Source organism: Chaetodon auriga, chromosome 15 (genome assembly GCF_051107435.1).
Source record: "Chaetodon auriga isolate fChaAug3 chromosome 15, fChaAug3.hap1, whole genome shotgun sequence".
In the NCBI taxonomy this organism is placed as follows: Eukaryota; Metazoa; Chordata; class Actinopteri; order Chaetodontiformes; family Chaetodontidae; genus Chaetodon; species Chaetodon auriga.
The window spans coordinates 21,041,537-21,064,278 of NC_135088.1; the positions used below are offsets into that span (position 1 = coordinate 21,041,537).

The 22,742-nt window shown below is 39.7% G+C and overlaps 1 protein-coding gene across 5 annotated transcripts in view; it reads right to left on the reverse strand.

Annotated features, from left to right (window-relative positions):
• Nucleotides 1-15,610, reverse strand: part of usp25 (ubiquitin specific peptidase 25) — a 34,777-nt gene extending 19,167 nt beyond the window's left edge. For 3 of the 5 annotated variants that reach the window (XM_076750147.1, XM_076750146.1, XM_076750144.1), the window contains exons 1-9: nucleotides 15,363-15,555; nucleotides 9,118-9,195; nucleotides 8,301-8,445; nucleotides 7,971-8,094; nucleotides 5,930-6,092; nucleotides 4,547-4,633; nucleotides 2,816-2,953; nucleotides 1,031-1,107; nucleotides 821-894 (exon numbers count right to left, since the gene is read on the reverse strand). In XM_076750147.1, coding sequence (XP_076606262.1) covers nucleotides 821-894; nucleotides 1,031-1,107; nucleotides 2,816-2,953; nucleotides 4,547-4,633; nucleotides 5,930-6,092; nucleotides 7,971-8,094; nucleotides 8,301-8,445; nucleotides 9,118-9,195; nucleotides 15,363-15,404 — 928 coding nt within the window. In that variant the 5' untranslated portion in view covers nucleotides 15,405-15,555. Of the gene's footprint in view, nucleotides 1-820; nucleotides 895-1,030; nucleotides 1,108-2,815; nucleotides 2,954-4,546; nucleotides 4,634-5,929; nucleotides 6,093-7,970; nucleotides 8,095-8,300; nucleotides 8,446-9,117; nucleotides 9,196-15,362 lie in introns of all 5 variants that reach the window. The other 2 variants (XM_076750148.1, XM_076750145.1) reach the window with 2 other exon arrangements.
• Nucleotides 15,611-22,742: the final 7,132 nt, after the last annotated feature.

Genomic DNA, 22,742 nt, shown 5'->3' on the forward strand with positions numbered 1-22,742 from the left:
GTGCAGAGGAAGGTGGACACCCAAGAGCAGTGATGTTGATCTTTGACTCCCAAATTCTAATCAGTTCATCTTGATTTCAAATGAACATTTGTGCCTGTAATGAAACTCCCTCCAGGTGTTCCTGAGAATAGGAGAGAATGGGATGGATGGACACGCGTCTACAGTCATGGCTGTCGCAGGTGCGGAGGCACAATAAAATACCATAATTGCTGACCTAACTGAAAAAGGGTGAGGGTTAATCCTAAAAGGCAGCTGTGTGTCTTTATACATGGTATCACATACACAGGTCAGAGGTGTGCCAGGTGTGACAGAAGAGTTAGAAAGGCACAGAGTGTGAAAGAATGAGCAATAATGAGCCATCTCACACTCGTTTGTATTCATGCTGATTTTCACTTGTTCAGCAGTCACTCACTCATCATTAAACAGCTGCACAGACCTCCCCGCATCAACTACTGATGAGAAGCCCAAAAAAGAGAAAGAGAGGAGTTGCTAGCGGACATGCAGATGAGGCATTAAGGTCATTTTGTGAGCAGCAGAGTCCACTGGCCCTGCTTTTGGTGGCTCTGGGCCAGTATTGTCATGCATAATAAGCACAATGTCAATCAGCCATCAAGGTCTTCCACGATCAATGCAACCGCTCTCCACTTTTACATGGACCACATCTCATTAAGACAAGGTCACCTTTCATTACTAGGGGCAAGGACTTACTTGCTTTCTGACTGCAGCAATCAGAACATGCTAATGCTTTATCTCTCTGTGATTCTCTAGCTGCCCCCTTACTTTTTCCATTTATTGGTTTTAATTTAACACCTCATCTCACCTTCCAGGACACCCACAGCAAGGAAACGACCGTAGAAAAGCTCCACCATGGGGTTCTTTGGCTTCTCACCTTCCCTGAAAGCAAAAGAGCTGTTGTTCAGTTCCATGTAAACAATGTACATTTGATTCTCTGCCCAGTAACACCAACAAGCATTTGTCTACTGCAAGTCAATTCTTTCAGTGACCTCTGAACAAGAAGAGCTGCAGTTACCTGTCTTCTTCAGCCTTCATCTGGAAGGCGTCCTCCAGCCAGTCCAGCAGCTTGTGGGTGAACTCACTCACATCCTGCTGTTGAGGAAAGCACAGACGTACATACAAAGTGAACAATTACAGGACTGCCTTTGGGACCCGGAGGTCACAGAGTCAAACTACAAGACTTAACAGCACCTACAAGCAAGAAACTCAAATCAGTCAAATCAATGCCGTGCCTGTCATCTGCTGATATTCACTGAGCTTTGGATTAAAGATGACTTGTCTTTGCGGAGGAGCTCACGGACTGCTGAACTTCAAAAGGAACCTGGATGCCACAAGGCCACTCTCTCAGATATCAATGCCGGCCAATATTTCAGGTCAATGCCTTTCCAACCTGACTAATACACAGAGTTGTGACATGACTGATGAGCACAGAGGCTAGATGGCTGACCTCAGTTAACCTCCGCAGAGACACGGGCTTTAAACGAATGCTTATGTAAGGAGAATAGCTGAACAGTTTTGACATGTGTACGTCTCATTATAGGATGTATGCACAAAACGGCTAATTCCTAGTCAATAGTACTTCTTGCAAAGTTCACAGGGCATGATGTGGGTTTGAGGTCTAATAGTTATAGATAAGAGAGGTCAAGTGTCTCAGACTCAATAGAGCCGAGTCAGTAGAACAACAATGAAATTGAGCAGTCAAGGCCTCGATTGAAAGGACGAGGCACAAAAAGGGGATAAAGGGTATTAAATATTTCCGGTATTTGCAAACAGCAAAGAAGGGCTTATTGATATCAACATGCACAGATGTTTCTGCAGGAATTATTCACATTTCTCAAGTGTGACCGTAACTGCCAAACTGACTCATGTAGTAATGAGAAATATGCCAAAATAAATAATTATAATAAATAAGTATAAACTATTTATGTGCAACATTTCAAAACAGCTGTTACAAGAATCTTTTCAAAAAAGATAAAGACAAAGCAATAAGTGATCACGAAAACTATTCGACTGGCAAATAAAACCAACTAACATAAAACTTGGAACAACAAATAAAACCAGCAGTAAAAAACAATTAAAAGGCTTACAAGCTCTATCTGTAAAGCTACAGTATGCTTCAAAGTTGTTTTGTGATTTGGCGAGCAATTAACATGAGCCACCTGCGCATACTGACGGGAGTCTTCACCTGGTCTACGGTTTAGCATGAGGAAAGATAAACATGTGAAGAGAGGGGATAACTCCACCTACTAGCATGTAGTGCTGTATCACATACATAAATACATCATATCTGTATATTCTATGCTATATACACTACATATAGTTAAGAGTCTATTATTAGAACTGTCACTGTTATTGTGGTTGCATTTCTCTCTCTCTCACCCAACCGATCAGGGCAGATGGCCGCCCACCCAGAACCTGCTTCTGCCTGAGGTTTCCGCCTGTTAAAAGGAAGTTTTTCCTCGCCACCGTTGCCAAGTGCTTGCTCATGAGAGAATTGTTGGGTCTCTGCAGATGAAGAGTATGGTCTGTACCAGCTCTATATGGAAAGTGTCCTCAGACAACGTCTGTTGTGGTTTGGCGCTTTATAAATAAAACTGAATTGAACGGACTTGAATTAACACTAATAAGACTGCACATTATAGGTGCGTATCTGTTGGAAAATGTTTGCCATCTTTGCTTTCATCAGTGGGAGATACTAATGCAGGAACAACAACGGAAACTCTCAGCTCTCTTCACTGAACACGGCTTGTACTAAGTGAATGATATCATGTCGAGCAGGTTGTGGCAGACGGAGGCTTACCTGCTGCGACTCACTGGACTTGAAGGCGTCCTTGAGAATCTCCACAGCTCGTGACGGATCCACATATTTCCTCTTGGACCCCACCATGAGGGAGAAGAGGTTCCTCAGCTCCTGCATGAAGGGCAGGTTCCTGTGCTCCTGTTCAGAGTGACACAATCCACAATTTAGTGAATCAAACCTCAGTCACATCAGTGTTCCTCATCCCACCAAATGAACTTTTTACTACTATTTACTACTGTTTGAACAGTGCAGTACTACGCCTCACAGCTATTTTATTTAGCCGTTTAAAAAAAAGAGTCACATTTCTCAAACTGTGTATTTGTGGCCCGTTCTCACAAACTTACATCCTGAGTAAGTGCCACAGAGGAAGTAGGAAAATATTGAGAGATGGACTAACACACTGCTGATTTTGGTTTTTCACACGGAATTTATTTACATGAACAAAAAAAACAGAAGATCGCCAGCTTTATACTTTAAGGCATAAGCTAAGGGAGAGTAATTTCAGAAAAAAAAAAAAAAGATTCTTTTAGTGTTTAATTCAAGTGTTCATCACCTGCTGTTTGGTGTGAAGCCAGAAACACTACAGTTTTTAGTGGTAGCTACTGAATGAATCAGCATTAACATTAATTAAGCCTGAAATTAAATTCCACAATCTGTAGCTACAACCTGAAAATGAGATGAGCAGCAGAGGATATGAAATGGTGACTGATACTGAAGTAACAGGTGTAATATACTGACATTTAAAGATGATTTTTCACAAACTACTTGATCCAAATCATGGACATCCTGATTCAGAGGAAAGTATAAGTGGCACTCTCCTGTATTTATCATGCCACAATCAGCTGGATCATTTCTCCAGAGGAGCGTCATCACTCTGTTGACCAGCACAAACACAGCTCACTCACAGCTGTAGACTGATGTTACAGAGCGATGTGTCGTTTCAGTCACAATCTTTGGCAGAGGACAGTCAGCGGCTTGGAGGGAGCACACTAACCAACAGACGCAACAGTGACTTAGCAGTGCAAAATAACAAAGCATTTATTTCTCTGTGCTAGGGAGTCGGGGATGCTGTTGTAAAAGCAAGATTCTAAGATCTTGCAGTCTGGCACTACTTAAGTAAAAGGTCAGTGATTAGGACCGAGGGAACTGATATGAAGAGATGACTGCCCCAAGCCACACTTTCACAGCAGAGGCTTAGAGCAGATTAGCGACAGACTGCTGACCCTAGAGTGAGCACTCGGCAGGGAAAACATGGACCAAAAAAAAAAAAAAAAAAAAACATGCTGAGAACTACTCCGCCAGTGTAGCGGTGACTGTGGAAAGACAAATTTGAGCATCTCCAATTTGAAAAACTCCAGGACCAATCAAAACACACACGTGTTCATTTCTGCCTTGGTAGAGAAACACAGATCAAACATTTCACAACAGTTGGCACTTCTAGCAGCTTGCTAGCAGTGAGTTATGTGAACCACAAGGAGCAAAACGCTAAGCTGCTGTGACATTAGGGCAAGATCACATAGCTGCTGAATGGTGGCTCACAGCTCCAAGAGGGTCAAACGCTCAGAGCTTAAGCTCTGCTAGCTGCTGTGATGAGCTACAGAAGGGCTGCTATGATGTAAACAGGGCTGATGTGAGGTTGCACACACACGATAAAGACATCACACTCCGATTTTGTTATTGCTGCCCCATTTTCCTCTTTTAAGAACCTGGGAAGAAAGGCTGGTGCTTTACCTTCTGGTTGCGTGGCAGGTCGTGGACTCTGGCTGGCGGTGAGTAGTTGAGCACCAGCCTCTGGAATTCCAGCAGGTTGAACAGAGACTTGAGGGTGAAGAGGGACAAAGATATGTGAGTAAAATCCAGTGATACGAAAGCGTTGGCCTACATACATTTTTCATGTCAGGCAACACCCATGATTAATTGCACTGAAAAATGTAGTCTTGACTTAGTTGATAGAAGTCTTCCTCCCCAACAGGCATAACATGTCTTGAGACTGTTTACAAAGTGTGGCGTTCCACTCTGCAAAGCAAGCTGCAATAACTATATGTACAAGATACTGCTTCTCTGTCGCTCTCAGTCCAATTTCAACATTTTGCTAAAAATTAAAACCGTACTTCGAATCAAAAGCTTATGTTCTCTGCAATCACATTAAGACCTCCCTTCTAGCAATTCAAAGCCCTGCAAGCCAATCTATCACACGCTTACTTCAAGTTTGCTTCATTAAACAGAACAGAAATTAAAGATAGATGATACACAAACAAGACGTCAACCTAACCTATTTCCTTATTACTTGGAATAATATGTAGACAGGTCTTGTTGCGTCGTGTGATAAAAATACTAAAAAAAATTAAGGATTTTTTCTACTGATTTGATTTTGTTACATGTAACAAAAACTACACACATTCAACTCAACTTTTCAGTCTGTTTTGTTTGTGAAAGTGAACATGAGAGTTGTCAAGATGTGGATATCCTCCTGGAAAAGAGAGAGTTGTTTACTCCTGTTCTAATACCAAGTGCAGCGGGATCAAGTTCAAGCAGTGCCTTCTTCTCAAGGGTGGGTTTACATTACAGTACACACAGGAGCCAGGCACCATGTGACGGTGTATCCAGTGTTCATGTGGCATATTTCAGCTCAGGTCACATTCTACCACAGACTCCACCAGCACACAAGAAACGAAGTCTCGATGACAGCTGCAACAAAATTCTCCAGCATTTCCAGTATTTTCCAGCATGTAAACATTTGATGGCTCTCTTGTTTACATCTTCTTAGGATGACTGCGGCAGATTAAAGCAGTGATTCCTGCATCATTACAATTACATGCAATTATATAGGAACACACAAATACATGCAAGTCTAGACCTGTAAAAGCCGAGTGCTTTCATAAGTTTCTCATGGCCAAAAAAAGGAGGTGCAAGAGCAAAGTGTGTCAAGAAATGACAAAAACCAAGCAGATGAACAAGAGGGCTTTTAGAGCACCATCAGAAAAACCTGCACAAAAGCTCTTAAGAAAAGGGTTTAATTGGATTTTTTTCAAACAATGCCTTTCATGTGTGTGTGTGTGCGTGTGTGTGTGTGTGTGTGTGTGTGTGTGTGTGCGCGCGCGTGCGTGCCCCCACCTGTATGACAGCACTGAACCAGCAGGTATTGCCAACATTTTTCAGCCCCACAGGGCAATTGTCTATTCTCTTCCTGTCATGTGGGTTGGGTGAATCGCTCCATACTTCTGTGTGGGTACGCTTCAGACTTGCCTTGTTCTCCGCTATGCTGGCCTCCAAAACTCTAAAAAAAAAAAAAAAAAAAAAATGAAGAAAAGAGAGAGAATGAGAGAGAATGAGGGGGTGGGACAAAACACGTGGCAACGAATCCATTTTTATATATGGATATATAAGTATACATATACATATACATACACACACACATATACATGTATATGTATATATACATATACATACACATATATACACACACACACACACACACACACACACACACATACATACATACATACATATGTAAAACTAAGTCAAATTTTTCATGTTCATTTCACAGTAGCAGCACATTAGTCTTCTTGAATGCCTTGTCACTCACTGGCTCACCAGTTGAAGTTTATCCTGCACTGTATCTCAGAAAACTAGTGCTAGGCAGATAAAAAATAGTCACGTCACAATGCTCCTCACCTGACTGAAGTTACACCTTTCTGTTTAAATGCACAGAGCTCACAGGCATCTCTCCAAAGCAACATGTCCTTCAACATAGTTAGCCCTCAGAGGGGCTTATCTCAACAGTCCACATCAGTTCAGTCAGGATGGGGCTTAATTAAACTGTCAGATAGGGGCTCCTTGGTACTGTGCTTCAGTCAGGTCATATTGTACATGATATTAAGGGTTGTGAGTTAAAATGTAATGTTCACAAGGCTTTTATTCTCTCTTATCTCTCTCTTAATATGTATTACAAGGTAGGTGACCATTAGCAATGCCTTGGATGGTGGACGAAAGGAAGAAATTCAACTTTTAAAAGGGGTTAAAGTGGTGACTTGTCCAAATATTCATTCTAGCATTACTCTTCTGAGTGTGCATTACTTCAAATGAAATTAAACCTCGAACATAGTCTGGAAATGTACAAAACATTCAAGACACAATTTCAAAACTAGATTTCTTTCAGGACTGTTGGAAAGCTTGTTGAACACAGTTTACTTATCAAACACAAATGATTTGCTGTTACATGTAACTATTATGTAACTGTGTGTGATCTGATCTGTTCTTATAATTAATACAATTAGGGATGTTTTGAGCCCAGATCCCAATCTAAATCCTTAAATATTGTGTACCTGCCAAGTCTAATCTGATACTTAGGTTTACTTTTTTGTTGACAAAATATGTATCTGATACAATGAAATAACAAATGTAGACACACCAAATTTCATACTTCACCATAATATTGAAGGTCCTGATTCCAAACTAAGCTTAAATTATTGACATGATTTCAATGAAAATGTAACTGGAAGAAAGCAACCTCTGATACTGATGTGATGTGATTTGCTAGAGAAAGATGTATCACTCTATTAGAGCTGCTGGAAGATCTGATAGTACACACAGCAGCTGACGAGAGCCCTGAAAGCCAACAACAGGCGAGTTTATAATGTTGGCTTCATGGAATTAATGTCAAGTAGCATCAGCTGATACAATCTGCTGAATGTTTTGTACAAGGCTCTTTGCTGATAAGAGAGAGGAGCAATAAGAGATTACTCAGCATAGTCAACTATTACTCTTATTTTCACTGCATATGAAGCAAATACAGTGTAGAACCTGGACGTCATTGCGGAGCACAGTGCTGCAATACTAGCAGACTGAGGAGGAAAAAACACAGTAGAGTCACCAGATACCAGTCCTTTAAAATACATCTGGATTTGCCTCAAGAGTGATGCTTACGATCAGATCAGTGACATCCCTGGTATTTCATTGCAGATCAAAAATTCAGCATTGCACCACACAAATGATTGCAAGATGTATTTTCATCACACCCTGGGCAAAAATAAAGAGAATGTAGGTGGTAAGAGTCTTGTTGCAAAATGTTTTTTAACTGTTTGGTTAGACGTGGGGCCAGAATTTCTCAGCATATCTGCTATCAGTGAGTAATGCTGACTAATCTTGAGCCCACCTGCTAATGGCCTGCTCCTCATCAGTGATGCCTGTCTCCCTGAACGCCCGATTGGACTCCTCAAGGCTGAGGGCGATAGCCCTCTGCAGGTCATCTTTATCATCGCCAGTCAGGTCAATAACATCTGCATTAAGAAAACACATGCATGCACATGCGCGCACACACACGCACACACACACAAAATTGTTTTCATATGAATTCAAATCAAAATACAGAAAACAGATTGAGGCCTTCTGTTATGAAACTGAGCTGATATGTGTCCTTTTTCTTTTAATCATCCCTGTGAGGTCTCCAGAATTTCCTTGCCAAAAGATGAAGTAAGCTGCTCACTTGTGTCTGCCTGGCTGCCCACACTGATGTATCTGTCACTGGCCACCTGGGATGTCTGGTAGTAGGTTGTCTCATCTTGCTGAGGGACCTTGGCATTCTTCTCTGTCAGAAACGCCACAGCCTCAGCCAGGTCTCCATTGCTCACCTGAAGGCACAATGCATTTGTTGAGGCTTTTGTCAGTTGGAAATGAACACAGGAAAATAATTAGCAGAAAAAGTCGACTACACCTTGAAGCCTGTTTCAGTTCAGGCTCATATTTATTTTTTTCAGATCTATTTTCTTGATAGGACCTGAAGACTCTGGCTGCTGTTTAGGATAATTTACTGTACTGTTACACAACTGCTCATTAAAAAAGAAGACAGCAAGACTGTCAAAGAGAGTGCAAAAAACCTCAAACTAAAAACTTTATTTGGTGTTCATCTAATGCAAAACTGTAATTATATTGGATTTGTAGTGACATGTCTGGAATTAAACTTTAAACTCTAAACTTTCTTTGACAACCAGAGATTAACCTGTGTCAGCAGTTTCATATGAATGGTTCATACATGGGTTTGGGGTAGAAAAGCCTCCCCCTTGTATCTTACATGACATGAGTCTTAGGTGATGATGCTTCTGTGAGAGCAAATGGCTGTCCATGTGTGCTTCGATGAATTAAGTGAAAACAGCTGTAGACAGAGAAACTGTCTCTGCATCAGGCAATATCAGGACGTGTGTGCAAGTGTGAAAGAGACAGAACAAACAACAAGAGAACAGTGTGTATATGCATTGGTTCAGCTCCGACATAATGGTTTGTAATGCATGCACATTATGATGTACCTGCAGGGCCTGCTGAAGCAGTTGAACGTCTGTGGTGCCTGTGACCTCTCTCAACTGGTTTAGTAGTGTCTGCTGGTGCTATTGAAGGGAAAATTAAAAAAAAAAGAGAGGACCACAAATCAGAGCATGGTGGAAGAGAAAGAGCAAGTCGTTTAGAACAGGATCAAAAACAATGCACCATTATTGTCAGTTGATATATTCTTGATCGACTAAAATTCCTAAAAGTGTTCAACTGAACACTGAGTCACTGGAAAGTCACATTTTGTGAAACCACCACTATATCTGGCTCAACTTTATCTGGAGGCAAAAGCTGAGGTCAACCGCTGCTTCACCCTCCAAACAGACTCTGGAAACTCCTGACCTGTATCAAACGATGGTATCAACTGCATTATTAATCACAAAACAATCCTCATGTCAAATAACAACACTATTATTTCTAACTTGAACATAACCAATTTCAAATTGAAGAACTGATACTGTCTCAAATTGGACCGGTCAATTGTCGTTCCTATTAATGACTGTGTCAAACCCAGCTGGGCTGCATGGACTTAGCTCACACACTTAACCTGCAATGCATGGCTTGAATAAATGGGGGAGTCCACTTAATGTCAGTGTCCAAGGCAGAATCCTTCAGACTTCTTTCTGGAAGTTCACAGGTGCAGCAGGCAACAGATTAGAGTTCAAAGGGGTCTTCACTGGTTTAGGACTCATTACTGTAGGTTCTTTTCACACACCATAGACTGACTGAGCAACTCACGTCCATGGCAACACTTTACACCATCTATGTCACAGCCATTTTGAAACACTTTTAATGGAGTTGCTACAACAGGCAATGAAAACCAGTCATGCTTGGGAGCATGCCATGTCATAAAGCAGCAACATCACCACTCAAATACTGCAGGCTTTCATCCAACTGTGTATGGATCTGCACTATGAATGTGAAACGATAAAGGTGAAACTGCACTTAAATTAAACATCAGATATTGAAATTTACCAATAGTACTGAACTCTCAGAGGAAAAAGCCTCGGAACTGGAAAAAAAAACCTCTCTTTCAACCCTAGTGTGAACATGGCCTGACACCACATTGACAAACAGACAAAATTTTGTTTACACTGATGTCAAATCAACCCCCTTCATAACCTCCAACCACATTCTGCAGAGGTCCAACACATTAGTTGCTGTCAGGGTTACAAAATAACAGTGTGTTGACTTGGAAATTACACTCTTGGTTCAACCACTAAAATGGCGGCTGGCTGGCAGATTGGGAAAGTGAGCAGTCACAGCTGGTGCACACAAGTTATGATATCAAGCATTAAAATTAAAGGTTTTAGAAGATCTGAAGATCTTTAGAAGAATTGAGACCATAAAAATAGACCTAGCAAAGTTCCAAACAGTCAATTTCATGACTGATTATAAACTAATCTCATGGTTTATTAGGAATGGGGAGAAACCAAGTATTAAATTTAGTAGATTAACTATTAGTAAGGTGGGAGGTGGTAAGTCATTACCTAATCTTAGGGACTATTATTATGCTGGCCAATTAAAAACCGTAGCTTTCTGGTGTGATAATCGAAATGAGTCAAAATGGAAGGAATTAGAGAGGGGAATGTAAAGGTGTCCCAGTTCAAGCATTGATCGGAGATCATAAATTAATGTTAGCTTATCAAGACCACTTGAACACCATCACCTCAATTATCTTATGTACTTGGTTTGATGTGGTTTGTCTCCCCAGTTTAACAAACAGATGGGTCACACATGAAATGGATTTTAAACAAAATTGTATGGATTCTAGATTTAAATGCTGGACAAATAAAGGTATTACTGCATACTGTAGTATAATGGAAAAGAACATGTTACAAAGTTTTCAAACTCTCAGAGAAAAATACAATAAACCAGTACTTCTTAAAAGAAATTGGAAGCAATAAGGTTGAATCTAGTGAAATAATACAATTAATGGTAAAGGCATACTCTGGTAATTCTAGATCAATAGTTTCAAAACTTTCTCTGGGAATTACACAAGACAGGGGAATTACCACAAACTATATCAAGGACAGGTGGGAGGCGGAATTAAATGAGAAAATATCAGGTCAACAATGGGAGAACATGTGTGAAACTCTTGGAAGAACCATATTCGTTTTTTTATCACTCCTAAAATGAAGTCATATTTGTCATCAACAAGCTATACTTGTTGGAGAAACTGTGGGGATTACGAGGCAGATCACTACCACATTTTTGGAGCTGTCCAAGGATACAGTTATTTTGGGAAAGTATTTGGAGAATTATGCAACATATTTTAGGAAGGCAGATCTGTTTTACTTTTTTAACACTTTATTTAGGCGATCTGCCTGAAGGAATAACAAGAAATACTAAGTATCTTTTGAAAATAATGATTGCAGCAGCCAAAAAAGCAATCGCTCATAAATGGTTACAGACTGATCCACCGACAATAGATGATTGGCTTGAAATCATGAAAGAATTACATGAAATAGAAAGATTGACATTCCTCATGAGATTAAAATATGACTTATACATTGTGAGATGGGCAAAAATGGACAAAAATGGACCAGACACTGGTTGGAACAAGGAGTGTGTTGGTGATTTCCCTCTCCTCAGTCCTTATTTATTTTTAAAGTTCCATTTACTTGCCAATTGTGGTAGGCGTGGACATGGAAACCCTCTGGCAAGCTACTTAGTATTGTATAAAGAACCTCTGTCAATAACCTGTGATACAGATTGTTTAGTACTTGAATATTCTGGATTTCATGGTGCTAGGCAACAGTGTTGTGGGACTGTGCTGCTCTTGTTTGTGTTATGTTTCTGCTTATTGAAAATGTAATAAAATTTAACAAAAAATTAAAAGTTTTACAGTTTTGATGCAACAGTAGTCAAAGCAAACAGCACACAATGGTCCAAAGTCCAAAAGCCCTGTGCATAAGTATATCATACAAGAGACTAGAAAGTAAACTGGATGTAATTTCAGGTTGGCTAAAGTCTAATTTGGGAGGGCTTTGTTTTAAGACAGAAAAACTGTTGATCACAGAGGAGGTTTGTGTTAGCCTTTTGCTTGGCACATCCACAAGAAATCAGAATCACTGTAAAGGTTAAATAAATTTAAGTCGTACAGATCAGGGTTGTCAGTCATGTACCCAAAACAAAGACTTTCAGATTGTTGTGTGCCTTAGAAATAAACTGGAGTCTCTCATTTGACTGTGATTAAAAATGTATGCACAGTGCCACAATACAAAATATATAGATTACTTCATTATAAATTCAATAGTCACACACTGTGGACACAAACCAATCAATGATTTTCCTTTAATTGTTTGAAGATGCTAGCTCAGAGGGACGACTATCACACTGGTCTCTAACAAATGTGAATTAAAAAAAGAACTGAACTTCTTGGAGAGTGTTTATGACCAGGAATGGAAAAACTTGCATTCATAACTGAGCACTGACAGCTCAGTCAAAAACATCAGAAAGGCATCTGTAGGCATTTGTCCTACTGTGGTATCTGACTCCTGAAGTAAGGCACTCTATTCTTCCAGCCCAGAGGAAGCTGTTCTGTACCTACTTTGAGACATGACTCCAGTCCTGCTAACAGCTACATGATTTTCTGTCAGCTTTCAAAAGCAAAAGTGCTTTATTAAATCCCAGGGGCAACTGTTTCACAGAGTCACTGGAGAAAGTGAAAAGAAAGTTCACGCCTTTGTTAGAGTAACAGCATATAAATAATGCACTAAACCCGATTTGTCTGTGACCATGCTCTCGGTTTAAAAGACAAGGACACACAACTCAGCAGTGAGCTTAACACATATGTAGCATGTTAGGTCACAGCAATATACTGGTAAATGACAATACGACGCTGTATTCTACGAACCTTAGAGAGGTGCTACTATGACTTATCTGATATGCCGTGGCAGAGAACGACAAATATTGCAGTGGAGGCCTTTAACGATGAGGGCTAATTTAGAAGAAACACACAACTCAATAGAGAAACTTTCAGAATACATTAATACATGGCTTCATTTACACTTTTTTTTTCAGCAGTTTTGATCAATATTTGTAATGATATATTGACACTGAAGAAAATACATCTTTTCCCCATAGCCTTCAATTTGAGCAGATCAATACTGTTATGATGGTTTCCTGTGTGGAGCTCTTAAAGGGCTTCATTACTATGGCATTCAGAGAATTGTATTTTGCCATGTTTCCACCACTGGAGACAAGTAAACATGATGAGTGTGCTTTGGTCACCGTCGGAGACTGATGGATACAGGTTTGTTGGCATGGAGGATGACAGTGTCAGTGCAGTATGAAAGAAGTTACACCTGTGACAGATTTGGGTCAAGTCAACCACAAGAGCGGTTACTCCGACACATACACGTGCACACGTGCATGCACACACACAGACAGACAGACAGACATGTCTCATTTCCATGTGATATGTCTGGCATGGGTGCTTGTCACACTGGTCATCAGCCATTCAGAGGCATCTTGTGAATAACACCACATAAATCTGTGCATGACACAGGGAACAACTTTGGCTCTTTACGGTAGGCTGCAGACAGGGGTGTTCCCAGTGAGTCTACTACCAGGTTCTCACTGCTGCTTTGTACGAGCATATGAAAGGGCTGAAAACAAAAACAAATTGCATGGACCGGAGCAGAAGTCATTCAACATGACCTCATCTCACGAGTACAAGTCATTACATGAAAACTTCACCACAGCCTGCTCTTATGAAGCACTCTAATGATGGAGCACAACTGTAATGACTGCAACTAAATCCCATAACACACTTGTGCAGCATCAAAACAAATATCTGAACAGCTTTGTATGCAGACTATTGTGAAAACAGTATAGAAGTCAGGAAAAGCTATTCATATTTATTTACAAATGTACAAATCGTATGTAGTGGACTAAAATGAATCAAAAATATATTCAAGAATTTTAGCCCATCTTTACTGTCACTGTTGTTAATCATGGTTTCATTTCAGTCCCTGAAAAGGTCAGACTGCATAATAGGGTTTGTGTTACACTGCTACTTTTAAGTTTGAGTCATCAACGGAAGGCTAAGTATTTATTTCTGCATATGCTCCAGACTGTCATAACCCCATCAGATAGTCACCTCACACTACGAGCTTGTGTTTTTTTTTTAGGTAAGTGACCTATGTCCGATTTGGTTTAACACAGTAGGTATATGCTGCAGAACGAATGTACTGAATTGTATGCAGTGTGGTGAAACATGACTGTGATTACATAACAGTTATGCGAAATTATTATTTCTTTTCAGATAGACGAGTAGAGCAAACATCTAACCTAGCAACGTTTTAGAAACATCGAGTCAAATGGTTACATAAGTAACCAGGGCCATGTAATGCTGGGTATGATGGTTACGGAATAAATCCCACATAGGAGCCTAAGCAACAGAATCGACCCTTGTTAACTTACACTTTCATGAGCCGAGAGTATGATCAAATATAACCTAACCATCTGCCTTCTCGGTTATGAACCATCAAACACTTGTCTTACTATCTGGCGTCTCGACCTCCGCCAAGCATCGAGGCTCGGCAGTGATTCTGCCTTCGCCGCTACTCATACTTTGTAAACAAAGATATCGAATAAGTTATGCGATGACTAGCCCAGGAATCATTGGCACACACAAGAACGCAGTGTCCACTAATAACCAAACAATGTTGTTGGTGGTCACTTACATCATCAAATATCTTCAGCAGGCTGTTAATATAAAAAAAATGTGCTTACTCTATACTACGAAGTTGACAACACGTACGATAACGTTAAATCTGATACTGTCACTTGGCCTTGTTTATTTCAACTGACGACACAGTTAGCCCAGGATGCTAACATTACTAAGGGAATTATCGTTCGTATTAATGCGCATGAACTGCTAACTATCGTTAGGGGCACATATTGCACACACAGCGTTAAGGTTTTACCTAACTTTACGTGGTGCCGTCAGCTAACGTTGGCTAACAGCTAGCAAAATATTGGATAGCGCTTTGCGTAGCATAACGATAGGCCAAGCTGAAATCAATGTACTTGCGCTTTATTAACCGTACATTGCCAACGGGTGTCTCGTGATCCAAATAAAACGACAAGTGGAGGTTAAACTCACTAGGCAAGCAACTGGCTACCTGTCTCTGCAAGTACTTCGAGCCCTAAAACTATGTAGCTATACAGTTAGGCTAAAGTTAGCTAGCCACCAAGTTAGCTTCTGTAAGCTTACCTTCTGAGAATGCTGCTGGAGGACATTCTGCTCCACGGTCATGGCGGGTTTAGAGATAAATGTAATTAAATTCAAACCAGGATTAGCAAAACGCACGTGATAATATTCACTAAAGCGAATTAAAACACAATGCTATGATGTCCCCTCCTTATTCAGTGACATTACGGGCGCCATGGCAGAGTGACTAGCACAGGTCGTCAGCAGGCATGAAAACATTGCTCTGGCTTGCCTGAGATCTGGGATCGATTACTCACGTCTGTCTGGACCTCATTTACGTCACGGCTCAGACTTTACGAAATCATGGATCAAAAGTAATGATTACAAAAATTTGGCATATTTTCGATTTCACCACTGATCACATCTTTCCTGAATTTGTGTTATGTTGTGAACATGTGTTGCTTGATCTTCATGACCATTGCTTGAACAAATCTAAGCACTTAACCTTATTAACCTTTGAATCATCTTGGCAGAATATAACATTCATACGAGCAGTTATATCTGGAATAATACAAACGCAGTAACACTTGCAAATGCATTTTCTATATTGTGCCTTCAATGTTTAATGCGTGTAGTTTTTTTTGTACAACTTTCTCATTTGACTCTTTATTTTCTTGTTGTCCCTTGCCGTTTCTGTTCTGAATATGTATATATGCTGCAGTACCCATTTGATCTTCTGAAGGAAGGAAACGAAAAAAAAAAACATATTCAATCAATCAAAATCTCACTACCACAGACCTATTTATATGTATATATATGTGATATAATCCTACATTTATGAACACTGTTACATTGTACAGACAAGCAAGGTGTATCGCTAACTGTCTATCTTGCCTTACATCTTTTGATAAGTTGTGTGTTTGTTCCTCTTTTGCATGAAACATACACTTGATATTTTGTTTAGTCAACATATTCAATAAGACAAGTCTAACTTCAATGCAAATGATCCATCCAATACAATTCTGAACATAATGAAGAATGAAAACAAACCTTCATATTGCCTGCTCTGTGAGATGTAGTCAACTCAGCATCATAATATTAGAAACATATACCAAAATTCAAAGAGAACTGATCCATTGAGTTTTTAACGATAGACACCACAGGTAATTGGGAGTAGACTGTTACTGAGAATTAACTGCTACTGATTCTTGCAACATTTTGCATTCACAATTTATAGAATGACTGATGATTTGATATAACATAGTAAAATGTGCCCTCCCCTAGAGGGGTTGTAGTGTGTTATTTACTGATTTTTCCCCTGGTTTTACACAAAATGCCATTTCATAAAGACAGATAAAAGCTTCCACAACCCTGTAGCCTGTGCCCCTCAGTACACCGACACCAAATGCTCAACTGTTACCACCTGCTCCTCATCTTCAGTTTCTTTAAGGGTAGAACAATCATTCGGCCTCCAGGAGGAGCTCTAATAACAGCACAAACTTGTGGAGCTTCCACTCAACTATTATTGAACAAGTCTCTGATTTAAATACATTTGATTTAACTTGGAAATGTGGAGTAAGTATTCAGATGCAGATCACCCCCACAGCTTCCGAAACACAACTGCTGAGCTACTATTTATCATTGGTGGAGTGTAACTGAACACATGCTCTAGGAACTGTACTTATGGACACTTTTTAGGTACTTGTACTTTATTTGAGTATTCCCATTTGTATTTCAGAGTGAAAGTTGAAAGTCAAAATCAGCACCACACTGATCAGCAAAAAGTGAACTGTTGTATACATGACAAAAATCATTATATCATTCTGTAGAGTCATTCTGCTTAATGATTATTTCTACTTTTGATACTTTAATTACATATGGCTGATAATACTAATATACTTATAAAGTATATTAGTATTATTAGTAAAGAGTAAAACTTTAAATGCAGGCGTTTCCTTAGTAATAGAGTATTTTCACAGTTTCACTTATGTGAAAGTATTGACACTTTTATTAAAGTTCCTGAACACTTCCTCCACCACTGCTTTTTACAAATAACTAAGAGGCAAAAAGAAAAAATAACAAAGAGATAAAAATGATTACTGGCATTTTGCTATGAATCCAATATAAGCTTCATTCTCATGTTTAACATGAGTGACCACCATGTGCTAGACGGCATTTTTCAAAATCTAAATGTTGGCTCATCTGGATTTGAATATCTACATTGAATATAATGTAATATTCATAATCATGAGTTTAAATTTCAGTTCAATTTTAAACTTACAGCAATATCTGAACCACTGACTGAACCGAGTACACCAGGTTCCAAGTGTGTCTATTTTAGGGACAGCTTTGATCATGTGTCTGTAATTTCTCACAACTCGTGACCTCTACCAGTTTTACAGTGTGTGGACTTGGAATCATCACAGTGCCCGGTTAGTCTGTTGACAAGTGCTGGAGTCTGGCATTAGGGTTCATTGGTTAAGTAGCACAGGTTTTGTCCTTTGTGTAGCAAGGGACTATATTCAGTTGTCCAATTTCTGGCCTAATTATTCAGACAGATAAAATAACACCAACATCCAAACACTGGGCATTCAAATCTGTCAGCTGTGATTAATTCAGTGCAAGTTGGAAGAGAACAGCCCTCCACTCAGAACTGGGTCATCCTTTAGATGTTCAGGAATAGCATTGTTGTAATAGTTATAACTGAAGCAGTCGGCATGCTTTGTTAACATGAACTGTGTCATCTAACTAGTACATATAAATATTAATAGGAATAGTCAGAACTTTGTTGTGTTATTGGGGAAAGGATTTAGCAACAACAATAATGGGGATATTATGCTGGGCGATTTCAGCAAGTTATATTACATACATACATACATACATATTACAAATATGTGCAAGACGATTGGTATTAAAATCATGCTGATTACCATGTGATGCACAAACACATCGTAGATATCAACACATCTTTTGCCACAGCCTTAATGTGTTGTTCTGTACACATTATTAACATTATTAACATTAAACACTGTCGTTCAGCCCTTGTCCAGCAGATGGCAACGTCCTCCTTTAGAGCACCAACTTGCATAACGACAGACCCACACAGTAGCAGCAGGACTGCACACAGGGAAATGAATCATGAAAATGATTCCACTTGGTAAATCAAGTAGCATTATAAATCACAAAGTCTGTTTCCAATTTTCAGCACTACACCTTAATCAATATTTTATACTTCTATGTGCAGCATGCTGAAATATTGACCGACACCAGAGTGCATGAAGGTTAACTTAAACACCCAGAGCACCTCGTATAACAGCCTTCTTGTCTGAGCAGACACATCATACAGTGGAGCTCAAGGCAGGACACAGAGCTATCCGTCAGTGAATCTGGGAAGCTGTCAGGAAACCAATCAGAAAATAAGTTGATGAATCAATTGGCAAAGTCAAACAGTGGCCTCTGCAGTCTGAATAGATTCTTGGCTGACAAGCTGCTATAAAGAGCTCAGACTTGTTTGTTGAAGATCAAAACGAAACCTGAAAGTGAGCCTGAGGGCTGTATGATAATAGCTTCACTCACACCAGGACATTTAGCGGTAACCCCCCAATTCTCCATTCAGTAATCCATCACAAATACATGCAAGTATATTACAAATAGACTGTCATGTACATGTATAAAATCAGTGATACTAAAGAGCAGAAAATTAACCATATTCATTAAGAAACACTTCTGAGTTCATGCAACTTTATAAAGAAGAGAGTAAAATGGCACTACTTGTTAATATGATAACCAAGATGGACACATATTTGCATTCTGTTGTATATATGAAACTCACTTCATATACATCCTACACGTACATAATGTGATTTCAATGTAATGTTAGATTTTGGATGTGTAGCTTTTGAGATCCCTGATGATCTGGCGCCTCAGGACATCGACGGGGTAAACCTACCATGTCTTTAGCCTTTAGCCTACCCACTGAATGAAACACAGAAATATCATATTGCTTTAGTTATTACTTGTCATTTAACTATTACTTTATTTCACTTGATGCATGCTTTGTGTAGACGGCCGCATTCCTGGGATCAGGAAAAAGAATAAGCAGAAAATGAATGGATGAAAATATTTTGAGAGGATTCTCAGTTTTTAGCAAATGTCACCAAGCATGGCACCTGGTAGTCTCTTGCTACAATAACAGACCAAGCTGAGTTGGCTCCATGCAGATACTCTGTATACACATTACCCTGTAACAATGTTTTGGAAACATATTCTTGAAACGCATCCATGGTCACCTCCTCTGTGCTGCCCTCTTGAGTCTGTTTGTGCACTTGCCAGGTTTTACTCAGGGGCCAGGCTCTAAGGCTGCAGATGGATACTGTAGAGTTATTGTAACTAAAGATCTATCTATCTATCTATCTATCTATCTATCTATCTATCTATCTATCTATCTATCTATATTTACATGTCTCTGAATATGGCTGACAAAGCATCATCTATTTTCACCCACGTGCTCTAGAACAGACCATTGTGCTGGTCACTATAGAAAATTGAGTTGTGATAATTTTTTACCAGTGTAGTCTATCACATAATGGCTTTAAGTCCAAATGAGTTGGCACAGTCACTATGAAATTTGATATAATTGTTAGGATCTCTTGTTGAAGAGTCCAGTTTCTCCAAGCACACTGAAACTCATTATCTTTCACCGTTTTTAAAGGCACTGAGAGTGCAGCTGCTTAATTGGTAAATCTTAATACTAGTTATCCAAACATAATTTCAATGACATCCTGTCTACCATGAGGTTACTTTATACAGGAAAAGCAAATACAGCACACACTGATTTTAACCATTGCATCTATAGAAGTAGCTTTCCCCTCCTGGAAAAAGTGTCAAGTGAATCCCAGAAATAATTTTCAACACTGCTGACTAATAGTTTCCCAACAGGATATTTATCTGTCATAAAATATGAAACCATGAAAACTGATGTGTCATCTGAAAGTAATTTTTCATCAGACTAAAGCGTGGGAGCATATATGAGGTCTTGGTCTTCATATAAGCAAGATAAGCTATGGTGTGTTTTGTGGTCAGGGGAAATTACAGTGCCACGCAGAGATTTTAGTGACTGATCCTCATATTTAATATCAAATACAGACACGGACGTCTGTCATAGATGTTAATATGTGATACAGAAACTATGAACATGGTGTGCCTGGGAGACATCACAACACAACGAGGATTATAGCCTGAACACAGTATCAATGTATTCTGCTGGAAACAGTCATGGCAGCAATAATACATAGTTCATTTAATTGTAAACAACACTGATTGTGTCCTTTCCCTTTGCTGTTCTTTTCCCCAGAGTGCAATATGAGCATTGATTTTATGACAGCGTAAAGAATGAAGTAGTTAAGCCCTGTCGTGGCTGGATGTAGCACATCCTGACAAGATATTTGTTTCTCAGGATTTCAGCCATTTTCTAGATTTCTAATAGTTATTTATGATGTTTTTCATGCACTCACCTACTATATGCTAAGTGCAAATCAGGTTGAAATGCAATATTTGTGACAGAGTCACTCAAAATGCAGATCCTGTGTCATTTGAAGGGTTCTAAAATCACAAATAAAATAATTTCAAGGAGAAAATACATCAAAATGTCAGTTTTACATCATGACAAAGAGCCTATAGACATGCTTGTGGCTCTGGGAGTACTTTGGTTTGAGCTAAAAGCCAGGCAACATGCTCACAATATGACAAAGCTAACATTCTGATGTTTAGCAAGTTGAGTGTCTAGCATGTTCACCATCTTTATTTAGAGTGTTAGCAGAGCAACATTTGCTACTGAAACACAAAGTACAGCTGAGGCTGATGGGAATGCCATTAGTGCTGGAGGTATTCAGTCAGAAAGTGGAGGAAAGTAATATAGGGAATGTGAATGTCTGAACTAAATTTAATGGTAATCCATTCAAGACATTTCAGTCTGGAAGTAGTGGATTGACCAACAGACATTCACAGTCACACTGCTTGCATAGCTAAAAATTCAGTCAATAAATAAAATATGAGCAATGCCAACAGCTTGACGACAAGGACTGCAATTGTGATTTCATACTGCTGTGCAGCATTACAAAATATTGAGCAATGACAAAGTAATATATTTCTGTCCCCTCCTCATATTTTACATTTTGACTGCTCTTTTAAATACTGTTAAGAGCTCTTAGAAGTCTTTTTCAGATGTAACTAAATCCCTTCTCAATGCCAGATGCAGCTCTATTATTTTTTTTCTGTATGACTTCACACTGAGTGGAACATCAGAGCACAAACTCAACAGAGTTAAATTTGGCATGCTTCGTTCTAAATGGCCCTTAGCCCCCGCAGCACAAAGTTCACATCCCAAGCTGGTCTTAGCCAGACTGGTTGACACTGAACTGCCCTTTCTCATTCTACCGGGGATTTTCAGATATGTTTACTTGGAAAGTTCATGACCCTGCAGATCAACCACAGAGTCATCATTTGTGATGAAACATACAGGAAGTTAGTGGTAAATGCATTTCTCAAAGATAAAAATTTTCACATGAAATTTGGTGAGATGACTGTTGACATAGCTTTCTCTAGATCTAAACTTAAATAAGTTAATGCCAAGAGTGAAATGAATCACCTCTGAAAGCATCACTGACCATAGCAGGGACTTCAGATGTATGAGCACAAACATATGCAAAAAGACATGACAAGAGAATGCTTCCACGTCTGGAGAGCTCAGCAGAGGTACAAGACTCTGGCAGACAGGAGATTGACATTGCTAGTTCTCCCTAGCCAGTTTGTAAAACATTTACCCTTGTGCTTATCCGACATGGCAAATATCATCCATGTTCTTTCAGTGTCAGCCAAGATCCCTCAAGCTGACAGGCTGAACTGCGGACCACAGGGACTCTCACTCATCATGAATATTACATTGGGTCTGTTTACATGCTTGCACATGGCCACCAATAAGGAAGCTTTACAAAATAGCTGCCATTGATCTTGCAGTTTTAAAAAAGTTAGGAAATTCTTGAACACTTTTACACTCAGTGGGGTCATTGGTGAAGTAGGTAGTCATTAGTCATTTATGACTAATTACCACTTCATGTATGGAGAATAGGAGGCCATGGGAAGCAACACGGGTCAACAGGCTATCAGGCATAAAGGAAAGAAAGGATTTAAGCCATGCTGCCACTTGTCATATTTACACAAAACATTAGAATGTCCTGAATGTAGTGCTGGGAAGGGGGTGGGGGGAGGTGGGTGGTGCTGGTGGTGTGTGGTTTGTGTGTGTATGTGGGGAGAGGGAGGGTGGGGGGTGGGGTGGTGGGTGGAGGGGTGCCACAGCTGCAGGCCAACAGTTGATCCTGTCCCGGGAAACAGGATCAGCCAGGTCAGGGCAGGGGGGGCGGGGCAAAAGGTTGTGACCCCAGGGGT